This window comes from Gopherus evgoodei, chromosome 11 (assembly GCF_007399415.2).
Source record: "Gopherus evgoodei ecotype Sinaloan lineage chromosome 11, rGopEvg1_v1.p, whole genome shotgun sequence".
Taxonomy (NCBI): Eukaryota; Metazoa; Chordata; order Testudines; family Testudinidae; genus Gopherus; species Gopherus evgoodei.
Window position 1 is genome coordinate 59,551,175 of NC_044332.1, and position 14,957 is coordinate 59,566,131.

Sequence of the window (14,957 nt, forward strand, 5' to 3'; positions counted from 1 at the left end):
ATAGTTGGTCTTGTGGTAAAGGCTCTAGATTGGGACTTGTGATCTGGGTTCTGTTCCTGCCCTTCAACGGTCTTTCTGAGCACCCCACATGACGTATATATTGGTTTTGGAGTAGCTCCATGGTAGAAAATGGCCTCTGACAGGCAGCTGAAGTCTCTAGCTATGCATTTTTGACAGGAGACTTTCATGGGGAAACTAATAATTGACATGAGTAGGAGAACTACCACTCCAAATCCCTTAAGCAGAACATTAGAGGGTTTACCAAAAGGATATTTCAATTTTCAGGGCTTTCTCTATAGACCCAAGTCTGTGTTCCTGAAGATTCTTCAGGAGCTGTCATCTGCAGAAACTCAGCAAATTTCTGACTGACAGAGGCTTTGTCCAAGATCTAGGCTTGGTCTGGCATCATCTTTCTTCTATGGTGCCATTTTTAGTACCTTCAGGGTATCTTCTTACTCTTTGGCTTTGGCAGTTTTAGCTATGGGGGGAGAGAATAGCTATGAGTTAGACACTCTGATACATGGTAATGAGTATAGTATAAATATCTAAGTTGGCTAGTTAGAGGGTCCTTGAAGCGACAGTAGTAGTCTGCAAACCTTCTGTTTCATGGAAGAGATCAGTGTCACTTATAATTTCTATGCTGTCAAGTATCGGGGGTAGCCTGGTTAGTCTGTATCCACAAAAACAACAAGGAGTCTGGTGGCACCTTAAAGACTAACAGATTTATTTGAGCATAAGCTTTCATGGGTAAAAAAACACTTCTTCAGATGCATGGAGTGAAAATTACAGATACAGGCATTATATAATGACACATGAAGAGAAGGGAGTTGCTACACCACACCACAGAAACACTAACCCAGGAACTAATCCCTGTAGCAAACCTCGTTACCTACTCTGTCCCCATATCTACTCTAGTGACTCCATCGGAGGACCCAACCACATCAGCCACACCATCGGGCTCATTCACTTGCATGTTATATGTTATATGTGCCATCATGTGCCAGCAATGCACCTCTGACATGTACATTGGCCAAACCGGACAGTCCCTACATAAAAGAATAAATGGACACAAATTGGACATCAGGAATGGTAACATACAAAAGCCAGTAGGAGAACACTTCAATCTTCCTGGTCCTTCTATAACAGATTTAAAAGTAGCTATACTTCAACAAAAAAACTTCAGAAACAGACTTCAAAGAGAAACTGCTGAACTAAAATTAATTTGCAAATTTAACACCATTAATTTGGGCTTGAATAGGGACTGGGATTGCCTGGCTCATTACAAAAGCAGCTTTGCCTCTCCTGGAATTGACACCTCCTCATCTATTGTTGGGAGTGGACTACATCCACCCTGATCAAATTGGTCCTGTCAACACTGGTTGTCCACTTGTGAGGTAACTCCCTCTCTTCATGTGTCATATAATGTCTGCATCTGTAATTTTCACTCCATGCATCTGAAGCAGTGTTTTTTTTTTTTACCTATAAAAGCTTATGCTCAAATAAATCTGTTAGTCTTTAAGGTGCCACTGGACTTCTTGTAATTTCTATGCTGGCTTCCATATAATCATAATTTGCTGGTTTGCTAGCATAGTAACCAAGTAGAAGATCTGTGAGGATACTTGACCCACTTTTAGTGTTTTTTTGTATCTCAGTAAACAAAATATGAGAACATATTTGTAGTTTATGGAAGTGGATCTCTTTGTGCCCTATTATACTGCCAATAGGGGTATGTGCCTGTTGCTATATTTTGGGTGTGAAATAAACTCATTGAATTGTTCTGTACTTTACCATCTTATTATGAGGTTTCAGTAATCTCACCCAAACTTTTTTCTTGTTTTTCCTCTGGGCTCCTGAATATTTATATTGCAGCTATTTATACTGTATTCTGAAGCTGTCAGAATATACATTTTTATATAGAACTAAGATATAATCCAATCAAAACACCTGGCCTTCTTTCCCTTGTTCTTTAAATTTTCATGTGATTTATTTTGTTTTATTAGGTTTCCATCACACACGTTCTATTTTCCTTAACTTATACTGTATTTGAAGGTATTGGAAAAAAGTGGTAGTTGGGATTTTGCATTTCAAAAAGAGTACATTAAAAATATACATTGCTTATGTAATATTCCTAATACATTTCATATTCATTCCTGTGTAAGGGTTACCACATTGTTGCATTATCATATATCAGGTCTGCATTTTCTCAAAAACGTATCAGGATAAAAGTCAGGATAATGCGTGTCTTCCTATACTGAGGATTTATTTGGAAAATGAACCAAAATGGGGAAGTTCTGTGGACTTTTAGAATGTTACATTGTTTAGATATTATTTCATTTACTTTCAGTTAGTAATGTGGAGTTTTCAGATGCCACCCTGACCTGCGCGCGCGCGCACACGCCCCTCACAGGAAAGAGTTCATTGCAAATTAACAGTCCAATTATAAATTTGTGACTTGAGAAATTAAGGCCACACCGTTGATAACATAAACAGATATTACTAGCATATTTTTCCTTCAGATACATTTTCTACATGTATTAAGTGTCTTATACCATTTGGAAGGCATGATGTAGGAGTGCAACCGTATACAACAACAGTTCTTGAGCTATAGTAAATGGATAGCAGTCTGTTGGCATTTGGATTATTTTGTCAGTGCAAGCCTTGATTGTAACTAAACTGAAGAAAATTATGAAGTCAGTTTTATATGCTAAGTCTTAAATTTTCCAGGTAAACAATTAGTAAATTTATTAATTCAGAAACTAGTGGTACTGTTAGAGGTGGGTTCAAGTATTGTGGGAACGGGGAGACATGATCTGCATGGTTGGCTACTTTAGGAGCCTTATTGTCAATTTGGAGACTATGTATTCCAGGTATAGCTATAAATTTTGTAGCTGTGATTTGATGGCCAAAAGACAGAAGGTGCTTCTGCTGGTTGCATTCTAGAAGGTGGAACTTTCAGGAGCCACTCATGACACTCTGATCCAATGTTTCAGTTCAGCACTGAACTTCAGGGTGAGTCCCTTAACTGAGAAGACTTGGAGCACATTGAGCTCTGGCCACTTCCCTTTGTCACACTAAGTGCTGGAGGCAGTGAGGAGAGAGGTATAAGAACTGGTTATGCTGACTCTCGCTGTGGGTGCAACAGAAGTGGAGCAGGCCAGAGAATCTGACCCATAGTGCACCTCTGTCTAGTCCTCAAGCAAGGAACGGTCTCACAGGATGATTAGCATTAATTTCCACAACCACACTGAGAACGTCAGATAATGTACATATCAATAAAATTAGTTTGTCCTGGGAGACAAACATCACCAGAACCTACTCATATTTCCATTTGATTATACTGAAAACTAACTTTCTGAGAGTCAATAGAAACTGCTGTTGCAGGACCATCTTATTTCTGCTACCTGTAGGGTGTCCTACTCCTCATCCCTGCCATCATATTGTTGGTCTCTTTATCAAACAGTACCCTTCGATTCCTGTTCTGTTCACCAACTTTTTAGCATATATTTTCACATCAAAATGCATCAAAGACCCAGGGAATGATTTTCACAGTTGCTCTGCTCTTTGTTTTAAGTCAGCTATCTATCACGGAGATGTGCTGCAATTATTATAAGATTGGAAACAGTCTTCTCCTTGACTATCATCTCATATTTTTCACTTTGCCATATTTTATTTCTCTCTTTCTATGATATGATTAGGTCTGGCAAGCATTTTATTTCCTTCATCTGTTCAATATAACATTTTGCAAGTGTTTCTGTACATCTTGTCTTGACTGTCTAATTCTGGTTAACATTGCTTTCTTGTTGGTTACAGTTCTAGTCTTTTAAGGGTCTCCAGCATTGTAAATATAATATCATATGTACATGGGGAAAAAATAGGGCTGTCGAGCAATTAAAAAAATAATTGTGATTAATCACATGATTAATCGCACTGGTAAAAATAATAATAGAATATCATTTATTTTAAAAAATTGGGATGTTTTCTACATTGTCAAATATATTGATTTCAATTACAACACAGTACAAAGGGTACAGTGCTTACTTTATATTTATTTTTTATTACAAGTATTTGCAGTGTGTAAAAATAAAAGAAATAGTATTTTTCAATTCACCTACTACAAGTATTGTAGTGCAATCTCTTTATCATGAAAGTTGAACTTACAAATGTACAATTATTTACAAAAAACTGCATTCGAAACTAAAACAACGTAAAATTTTAGACCTGCAAGTCCACTCAGTCCTACTTCTTGTGCAGCCAATCACTCAAACAAGTTTGTTTACATTTGCAGGAGATAATGCTGCCCACTTCTTGTTTACAATATCACCTGAAAGTGAGAATAGGTGTTCTCATGGCACTGTTGTAGCTATCATCACAAGATATTTACGTGCCAGATGCACTAAAGGTTCATATGTCTCTTCATGCTTTAATAACCATTCCAGGGGATATATGTCCATGCTGATGACGGGTTTCTGCTATATAACAATCCAATGCATTGTGGAACGACGCATGTTCATTTTCATTAACTGAGTCATATGCCACCAGCAGAAGGTTGATTATCTTTTTTGATGATTTGGATTCTGTTGTTTCCACCTTGTAGTGTTGCTCTTTTAAGATTACTGAAAGCATGCTCCACACCTTGTCCCTCTCAGATTTTAGAAGTCACTTCAAATTCTTAAAGCTTGGGTCAAGTGCTGTATATATCCTTAGAAATCTCACAGTGGTACCGTCTTTGCATTTTCTGAAATCTGAAGGGAAAATGTTCTTTAAGTGAATAGCGTGCTGGGTCATCATCCAAGACTGCTATAACAGGAAATATATGGCAGAATGTGGGTAAAACAGAGCAGAGACAATTCTCACCCCCTAAGGAGTTCAGTCACAAATTTAGTTAACACATTATTTTTTTAATGAGCATCATCAGCATGGAAGCATATCCTCTGGAGTGGTGGCCGAAAGATGAAAGGGCATATGAATATTTAGCATATCTGGCACGTAAATACCTTGCAGTGCCAGCGACAAAAGTGCCATGCCACATGCCTGTTCTCACTTTCTGGTGACATTGTAAATAAGAAGAGGGCAGCATTATCTCTGGTAAATGCAAACAAACATATTTGTCTTAGGGATTGGTTGAACAAGAAGTAGTTCTGAAGTTTTACATTGTTTTGTTATGGAGTGCAATTATGTAATTAAAAAGAAAATCTACATTTGTAAGTTGCACTTTTAGGACCAAGAAATTGCACTACAGTCCTTGAATGAGATGAAGTGAAAAATACTATTTCTTTTGTTTATTATTTTTTCCAGTGCAAATATTTGTAATACAAAATAATATACACTTTGATTTCAATTACACCACAGAATTCAATATATACGAAAATGAAAAAAAAATCCAAAATATTTAATACATTTCAATTGGTATTCTGTTGTTTAACAAGGTGATTAAAACTGTGGTTAATTGCAATTAATTTTTTTAGTTAATCGCATGAGTTAACTGCGATTAATCAACAGCCCTAAAAAATGTAATTTCTCTTCCAGTTTTGAATACATAAATGATTACAGTGTTTTCCCTATTTTGTATTTTTGGGCATTTCCAAGCAATCCATTGTTAAACTAAACATTCCCAAATACTATTTATTGCTCAGTTTCAGTTGTACTAAGTGCTCAGAGCTGTTTATTGGGGCATTTATTGGTAGTTAATGACCTCTCCTAGGACCTGAGATCATCCAGCTAGTTGTTCACTGCCACAAAATGGCCTTCTGTCAGTCAGTCATGGATTAATTTATGTTTGTGAGGGGGAAATTTGAATAGAATTAAATCTATCTCAAAAAGCAAGCTACTTTTCACTGTAAATTGTCTATTTTATTGTGCTTTCATCTTTACTATTGTAACGTATATTAAAACAAGAGCATTTTACATTTAGATCTCTTTGTTATTGGCTCAAAATCTTTGAATTTGCTTTTCTTTGAAAAAAATAGCCTAACACTGAATGAAGATTACATGTTAAGACGCCACAAGTATGTTTTAAATGTATAAATTAATTACAGGTCTATCGATAGATTATCTGGAGAACAAGCTTTATTGGATCAGTTCAGGAAATGGAACCATAAATAGATGCAACCTGGATGGTAGTGATTTAGAAATAATAGAGTCAATGAAAGAAGAATTAACAAAAGCCACAGCTTTAACCATCATGGGTAAGTGCTGGGGTACTATATTTCTTATTCTTTATATATTGATTGGCTACAAATTAATTATGATGTGTGAAATGCTTGGAAAAGTTACTGCTGTACTAGCGCATATATATATATATATGTAAATTTTAGCTAAGTGGTATCAGAGTTTATTGAAGTCTGAATTTAAGGTCTCTTACTCTAAACATATATATTTCTAAATTATTCAACATTCTATATACATTTTAAAGCTTTATATTGTTTTTATTTTATTCAAATAGTATTATTTCACATCTACATTCCAAATTTATACTGCTATCCTTTGGTTTCCCCCCAAAAAAACCCAACACCTAATGCGAAGATAAAAATAAAATAAAGAAGATTTTAAACTACCACTTACTTTAGGCTTAAGGATAAAAAAAATTGTCGTGTTTACCTTAATAAATATGTCTGCAGGGAGTCACATGCCAAGGTAGCCACTAATAGAATCCTTTTGAGTGGTGTGAAAAAGTACTGTGGAGAAGAGAGGAGGCTGAGGGTCTAAATAGCCCTGCCCCTAATAACAATTCCTTCCTCTCTCCCTAACAGATAAAGCTGCTTAGGAGCTTGTCTCCATGTCTTTTTCTTCTGCACAGTGCTTCCCAACAAGCTTATAAATATTATACTACTTATCTTACTGTTAAAATTTGTTGTTCTTAAAAAAAATCCAGCAAAACAAACGAATATGTATTGCATACGTTTGTTTTGGGTTTTGTTTTTTTTCGCCCTGTCTGTTGGTTCTTACTGCATGGTGGACTCTGAATAGGGGAAATAAGGATTTAAGAGTTGTTTCTCTTGCTCTAACACATTTTCCTCCTCCAGTAGATATAAACATTTTCTCTTTTGCCTGGGAGGGGAGTACTGCAAAAAAATGTAAAGTCTAAAAGAAAATGTCTAGGAAGGTTAGAAATGTGCTCAGAAATAGCTATGTATGATTCAGTTCAAGCTAAAACATGGAATACCTGTGGGAGATGTCTATTCAAAATGTGGATATTTTTAAATGGGAGAGAAGTTCATAAAGCAATACTGTGACAATTGCACAAGAGCTTGGATTGACAATGGGCAGCAAATTAGAAATGAGTTCTCAGTGTGAAATGGTGACAATAAAACCTGTGAGCCTTATTGCCACTGATCTATGTATAGCAGTGAGGAGTGTGCAAGGAGACTTCAATCCTCTCTGCAGTTCCTGCGTGGAGGCTAGAGGCAGGCATTATCCCTTTGCTCCAGGGAAGACAGAGACTTCTCCTGTCCTCCCCCAGGGGCAAACTAAGTCCCTTTTATGGTCATGGCCTCATTACCCTTCTCCATGAGCCCCCCAGGTTGAACTTAAGGTCCAGTTATGTAAATCTTATATAATCTTAGGAATTTAAAATGTAAAGATATTTAACAGAAGCAGGACATCTAACTAGAAAAGCTGAAAACTGAAAAAATCAAGGGAGCTTGGAGGTGACACTAGAATACTGATGACTAAGGTGGACTCTCCTGATGACTAGAATGATTTTCCTGCCCTGGGGGGAAAAACAAGACTTCTTTTTTTTTTCCCTTTCTGTTTCAGAACAAAACAGATGTTTTGAATTTTTTTACTTGAAAAAAACAGAGAGAGAACACAATGCACCCCAGAATAGCAAATAGCCCACTGGAAGGCTTTTGAAAGATTTAAAAAATTCTCCCTGTATGCACCCCTCTGTCTCCAGTTGAGTTCATATAAATCATTATTATTGGTTTTAGCTATGATTTATGTTGGTATGTATAGAGATATCAGAGTCCTCCAAATATCTATCTGTGTAAAAATTGTTCTAATTTTGTTCAGTTGATTTAAATAGTTGATCATATGTTCAGTGTGGATTTTTTTTTGTTTATGTTTATACATACATATAAAATAGGTGGTTTCATAGTTGCATTTAATTACTAATATTGAATAATAAATGATGTATCAGCTGAATTTCAGAGTTTTTGTCACAGCATAAATACATCACAGTATTAATATGTTTCCACTGGCAATTTGATAAAATAGGTTCAACATCTGAATAATATTTACATATTAAAATTTGTGTGCCGTGCAAATCAGCTGAAGAAAAAAAGATCTTTGTGTATTTTAAGTCATCTTAAAAAGTTGTTTTATGTATAATTTTACTGACTTGTTTATAACGGAGATCTTTTGTATAAATCAATGCTAATGGAATTACATATATTGTCTTTCCTTTAGAGAACTACAGGAGGTATTTTATGATGGGAATAAGGATATTTGTTCATATTTTCACTGTGATGTCCTCCTAGATTTTATATTTGCCTGAAGTCAGCAGTTGAGACTTTCAGTAATTGTTACCAGTATTGAGAACAAGAGAGTCAATGCTTTCAGATTCAAGGGTTTGTTTTTTATTATCAGAACACAACTGTTTCATGTTCTTCTTATTTTAAGAATTAATAGAGTGCAGTTAGTTCATGTTACCATGTGATACTTGCTGCTACATATTTATTTTAATAAATTTCATATATATAGCAGCAAGTATCACATGGTAACATTAATTCTTATATATGCATCTTTCCAAAATAAAATATTTTTTACATTAATACATTTTCTCAGTTAGTTAACTCTTTTCTCTGAGTGTCCAGATTTTTTTTAAAGCCCAAATTATGGTATTTGGCCCAGAATTTTAAGGATATTGAGGCACTACTGCGTTCAGTGTTGCAACATCTGCTTTAGGAGACTATGCCTTGTCTACACTAATTCTGTAAGTTGATCTAAGTTATGCTAGTTAAATTACGTAAATGACATAACTTAAGATAACGTAACACATAAAGTGGTGTCTGCACCACACTATGTCGACTGGGGACACTCTCCCATCAACATAGCTTCCTCCTCTCATTGAGGTGGAGTTCTGAAGTTGATGGGAGAGCACTCTCTCATTGACCAGACCCGCTAAAGCGATGTTGCTGCATTGATTGCTGTAGTGCTGATTTAGCTTCGTAATGAAGACAAGCCATTAGTCTCATTTTCAAAAGGGATTTAGATACTTAGGAGCCTATATCCCATTTATTATCAATGGAATACTCTTAAGGGATAGACTCACAAATGAACTCAGGCAGCTTAACTGCCACTTTAGGCACAGAATCAGGACCCATTGGGATTCTCAAAGCCCCTGATCAACTGCTCCTTGAACTCCATAGGCGCTTAAAATTGCTCAGTGCCTAAAATTTGGCAGTAAAAGTTCTCTGGGCCAAGTAAGCCACTGTAGCCTAATGGTTAGATAACTCACCCAGGATTCAGAAGACTCGGAATCCAGACCCTCTACTCCACTTATTTTTTTAAATTATTTTTCCACAGCTTCAGCAGGACAGATTGAAGAAGCTCCACATCACCCTTTTCTTGTCATCTCCAACAGGCTATTTTATGCGAGGAGTCAGCTAATGGCTAGATTTTATGAATCCTATTCTTGAGGCACTCTTCTTTCCCCTTCAAGCTATGTGTGCTGATGCTCCAAGTCCCCACATCTAAGTTTCTCTGTAAATCTAGCTCTAAGTGTCTAAATTACTTTTGAAAATGAGATTTAGTCTCATAAATCAGACGTTGCAACACTGAGCACAGCAAAGCCTTAATATCTTAAAAAATATGGGCCTTTTTTTCTATATGAGATAAAGCTGTGATATCTTGCAATATGACTTCTATATTAACTTTGTAAAGGAAAATGAAATAGTTGGTTGTTTTGTAGCTAGTGGCATATGTAGAGTACAATTAAATTGAAGTAAAAAATACACAGAGGCTTCAGTATACAATTCAGTGTACATTTTGTGTTTACTATTCAATTTTGCAATAGCATGCATGCTGGCTACTTTCTTAGGATGAAGATGGTGTTTTTAATCAGTTCCTTAGATACAGTATATCTAGGCACAGCAAATGGAATTTTAATAATCTAACATACTGCATTTCCAAATCTGAACCATATCAAAAAAAGAAGAGGAAAGAAATTAAGAAATTACAATTATAATGATATGATATGCAAATCATTATTCAGTATCAAATAAAGTGTTCTACACCAGGAAATAAAAGGAAACAGTGGAATTGTGAGACAGCTGTTTTAGCACTTACTCAGGATAAACTGGAGACTGTATCATGTAAGTCACAGAAATGATTATTTTAGTAAATAGTTTTCAATCTGCTTCATGAATTTCCTTCACTATTTCTTCCTGTATGCAAGAAACCTCTAGTGTGAACATAACAAAATATATCTAAACATTAACATGAGATGGAGATGGAATTTTCCCTTTGAATATGCTAAGCCAGAATTTGTCAAAGACTGAACTGAGAACAGGTATGAATGATACATATGATTGTGATCCTTAAATTGGTGATGTTTCATTCATATTGACTGACACAAAACACTTTGTTAACACAGAGTTAAAGTTGTCCTTTCACAATGTCAGTTCAGCAAAACACAAACCTCGGAAAACCAGGATATAGAGTCAAGATACGTGGCCATGCAACTTTAACTCTGCCCCTGGGAGGTAGCAATAGCCACTGGGAATTATCTGCATGCACAGCAGCTGAGCCTACATTCATTTTGTTCATTGTAACTGTATTGAAAGGTGGAGGGATTTGTTGGAGCTGCTTCAAAGAGCTGTTATTGTGATATGCGGCAAACAGGGGATATGGTGTTTGTGCCACGGAGCAGACGTATGTGAGCCCTTTTTCCTGACCCCTGTGTGTTTTATCAAAGGAAACCGGTACATGTGCACTTTAAGAGATCACATATGCCTCATTTCAGTGCTGCATAGGATAGGTTATGTCAGTATCAGGGCACAGGGGTCTTATTGCCATGGGGACTGTCAGCAGTTAGGTGGAAGATGACTATAGGTTTAATGAAGGGTAATGAAAGTATGTTGTCAGAATGCATCATGTGCATAAGGATGAAGGGACTATAGGAGGAGTTGAAGATGTAAAAATTAACAGATGTGTTCTTTCTGTGGAGCAAGTGTAAGTGTTTGAGTGTAAGGCAGGTGTAGGTATCTTCTGGTCAGTACAGTGAACAGTCAGAGTGGGGTGTATATGTTATGGGTATATTGGAGCATCACTCAAAGGGGGCAGATTTAAAGCTGTATGAACATGTACTGCAACTTTTTATTTTTAGATTTTCAGATGTTTGAGTTTTGCTGAATTTGACGTTCTGGAAGGACACAAAATACCATTCAGCAATTAAATTCTTAGTTAATAAAGATATGGTCAGTGAATTTCCCCCTCGAAAGAGAAATGTTCTGGGAAGGAGTCAGTGGTAATGTAGGTGCTTATAGTTATCATGTAGGTTTGCTATCGAGACGCTACTGTGGACAGGTAATGATAATAATAAATGGTTTCTAAAGTTCTTCGTGCCATGCCCCTCCCTCTACCTTCAGGTACACATTGTTGTAGTGGAATGGGGATAATTATTGTGTTTTGACATGTCTGGAGTATGCAGTTCCTGACAGGGCCATGGAGGAATCTCAGGTGTGGTTGATAGCCCCAAATCATGACAGTTCTATTAAATGGTGGTTATAGTAACTTTAAGCACATGAGACAAGACAGGTGTGTCTTTTCTCCTTTCATCCATTCTTTCCCCTCTAACATTTCCAGCTCATCCTCCCTTTCCCATCGCACTAAGCTATTAGCACATAGGAAACCAGGAAAAAGTGGTAGAATCTGTGAACTTTTTTTAAACAACTGTTTTTTTGTTTTTTTTTTCATGATCGTGTATTTTAGAAACTTCTTCCTGAAATTACCCCAAAGGTAATTACCCCACATATCCATGAGGCACAGCAAATGTCAACACAATCTGAGAAAGCAGGGCAGATTTTAGAACACTTAGGAAAATTTGCTTTGTAACAGAAATCTTTCAATCTTAATTTTATAGAGACAAGGCAGGTGATGCAATATTTTGTATTTCTGTGGTGAAAGAGTAAAGTTTTTGAGTTACACAGAGCTCTACTTCATGTCTGGGAAAGGCATTCAGAGTGTTACATCTAAGTACAAGGTGGAACAGATTTTTTAGCATAAGTAGTTATGTATTTAAAGTGAAGTCACCCATTAAAACTCTGGAAATTCCCAGCCCTGAAGAAGAGCTCTATGTAGCTCAAAATCTTGTCTCTTTCACCAACAGAAGTTGATCGAATAAAAGATATTATTTCATCCACCTTGTCTCTCTAATAGCACAGGACCAACACAGCTACAACAACAATGCAAACAATCTCAACTATAGCGGAGCTTGTGCTCTGCTATAATATTGTATGAAATTAATCATCAGCAATTTCTTTGCAGATCCCCAGGACAGAATAATCCTGAAAGTAGAGGATGCTCTAAAAGGCGTAAAGTGGCCCACTCATCTCAATGTGATGTTCTCTGCTGAATGGGAAAACCCCAAGGAGATGAATACAGCCTGAAACAATAGTTCTGAGAAGTCTTAAAAGCTTCATTCATCACAGTGGGTGTTCTCCACAGTAACAATCCTTAAGAACCTGTGCCATGCATCAAGCATGCCCGTTTCCAGCTTCTCGCCCCAGTCTTATAGTGTGTCCTTAGTGCATACTCCCAGAATGCCTTTTTCAGCTTCCCACCCAGAGAGGAGCTGGTAAAGGCACTAGACTAGGACTTGTGAACTGGATTCTGTTCCTTCCCCCTCCAAGTTCTTTCTGTGCACCCCAGATGAATTGTATGTTGGTTTTGGAGTAGCAGCTCCCTAATAGAAAACAGTCTCTGACAGGCAGTGCTGTTCATTTGAGATAGGAGGTGGAGACTTTCTGAGAAACCAATAGTGGAGGTGACTAGGAGAATTACTGCCCACCTGGCTGTTGCAGTAACACTCAAATCCCTTTGGCAGAACATTAGAGGGTTTACCAAAAGAATATTTGAATTGTCAGGGCCTTCTCTATAGACTTGAGTCTGTGTTCCTGAAGATGCTTCAAGATCTGTCATCTGCAGAATCTCAGCAAATTCTTGGCTGCCAAAGGCTTTGTCCAAGACTTAGGGTATGGCTACACTTGAAATTTGGCAGCGCTTTGAAGTGTGAGTGTGGTCGAAGCGCCAGCGCTGGGAGCGAGCTCTCCCAGCGCTGCACGTAAACCACTTCCCTTACGGGTGTAGCTTGCAGCGCTGGGAGCCGCGCTCCCAGCGCTGCGGCACTGATTACACTGAGGCTTTACAGCGCTGTATCTTGCAGCGCTCAGGGGGGTATTTTTTCACACCCCTGAGCGCGAAAGTTGCAGTGTTGTAAAGTGCCAGTGTAGCCAAGCCCAAGGCTTCTTTCAGCATCATCTTTCTTCTACGCTGCCACTTTTATTACCCTGAGGGTATCTCCTTGCTCTTTGGTTTTGCATATTTAACTATGGGAAGAGAAAATGGGTATGAATTAGACACATTGATACTGTTGTGTTGTGTATAGTGTAAATACCTACGATAGCTGGTTAGAAGGTATTTGAGGCTGCAGCAGTAATCTTAGAACCACTCCTCCAAGGCCAAACTGGCAGTATCCTCCCTTTTAGGGATTTTGTCTACATATCAGTAAAGAAGCCAGACATTATGGTTCCAATCCCTCAGGAAATATCTGAAGTCTAGAAACCAAAATTCTACTCCTGGAGAGAAGGCTGGTGCAACAGGAGCATTTTATTTAACATTTAAAGAAAAGGAATCAAAGAGAGATCAATCCCCAAAGCTTACTTGAAATATGCTACTTGTTTTATAAATGGAACTCATCCTCTCTAGCCTTTCCATAATTAATATAGCAAGAAGTGTCATCAGCCAAATGTGGGAGCTGTGGTCAGATAAATTAATATCTGCTGTGACATTAATCTTTTTCTCTGGCATATTTTAAAATATGGAAAACTTCTTTCTTCTGGTGCAGGTGAGTGACAACAGGAACTTCTCAATCTACAGTTCCAGACTTTCTGAAATTCCCGCCGGCCACTTCATTTGGGTTTCAGTGCCATTTTCATGCAAGCACATTCCATGGTTCTGTTGAACAGTTTTGCAAGTCATCACCTGCATGTAGGGTGACCAGCCAGCAAATGTGAAAAATCAGGACAAGGGGTGGGGGGTTAATAGGAGCCTATATAAGAACCTCCTCCCCAGTCAGGACTGTCCCTATAATGTCGGGACATCTGGTCACCCTATATGAATGTTTCCAGGTTCCTAAAAAATTGGGAATGGAAACAATTGCTATTTAGTCACCTTTGTACTTTTTCTATTTTCTCACAGCACCTCCTTAAGGAAATCTCCTTATATACCTCAAGCTCCACTTGTTCCTATTATTTTCTTTGTCATAATAGTCAGGGATCTTCATATCATATCCTGTGAGCTACAGGGAACATTGACATAAAGTTATTCTTGGGACATTCTTATCATTGGAGCTCTTCCCCTCAACTCAGGCTAAAAGGAGTTGTAGCAGTTAATTTGAACTAGGGCTTTGCTCACTGTTCTGTCCTAATCTGTGAAAGTCCAAGAATGGTAGACCACATATCCTGGATGTCAAGAGAATCATCTTAATTTGACTTGGCCAGACTGTTGAGCTCATAAACTCTGAGAGGTGATTCATTTTGCACCAATAAATTAGGCCTGGTTTACACTAAGAAATTAAGTTGGTATAACTATGTCACTCAGTGGTGTGAAAAATCCAACCCCCTGAGTGACGCAGTTAAACTGACCTAACCCCTGGTATTAGACAGTCCTAGGTCAATGGGCAAATTCTCCCTCTGATCTAGCTACCATCTCTTGAGGAGATGGATAACATACCCGTT

The 14,957-nt window shown here is 37.5% G+C and overlaps 1 protein-coding gene across 1 annotated transcript in view; it reads left to right on the forward strand.

Annotated features, from left to right (window-relative positions):
- LRP1B (LDL receptor related protein 1B) overlaps positions 1-14,957 on the forward strand; it is an 875,307-nt gene that overhangs the window by 468,176 nt on the left and 392,174 nt on the right. The window contains exon 30 of the mRNA XM_030580310.1: positions 6,036-6,185. Coding sequence (XP_030436170.1) covers positions 6,036-6,185 — 150 coding nt within the window. The remainder of the gene's footprint in view (positions 1-6,035; positions 6,186-14,957) is intronic.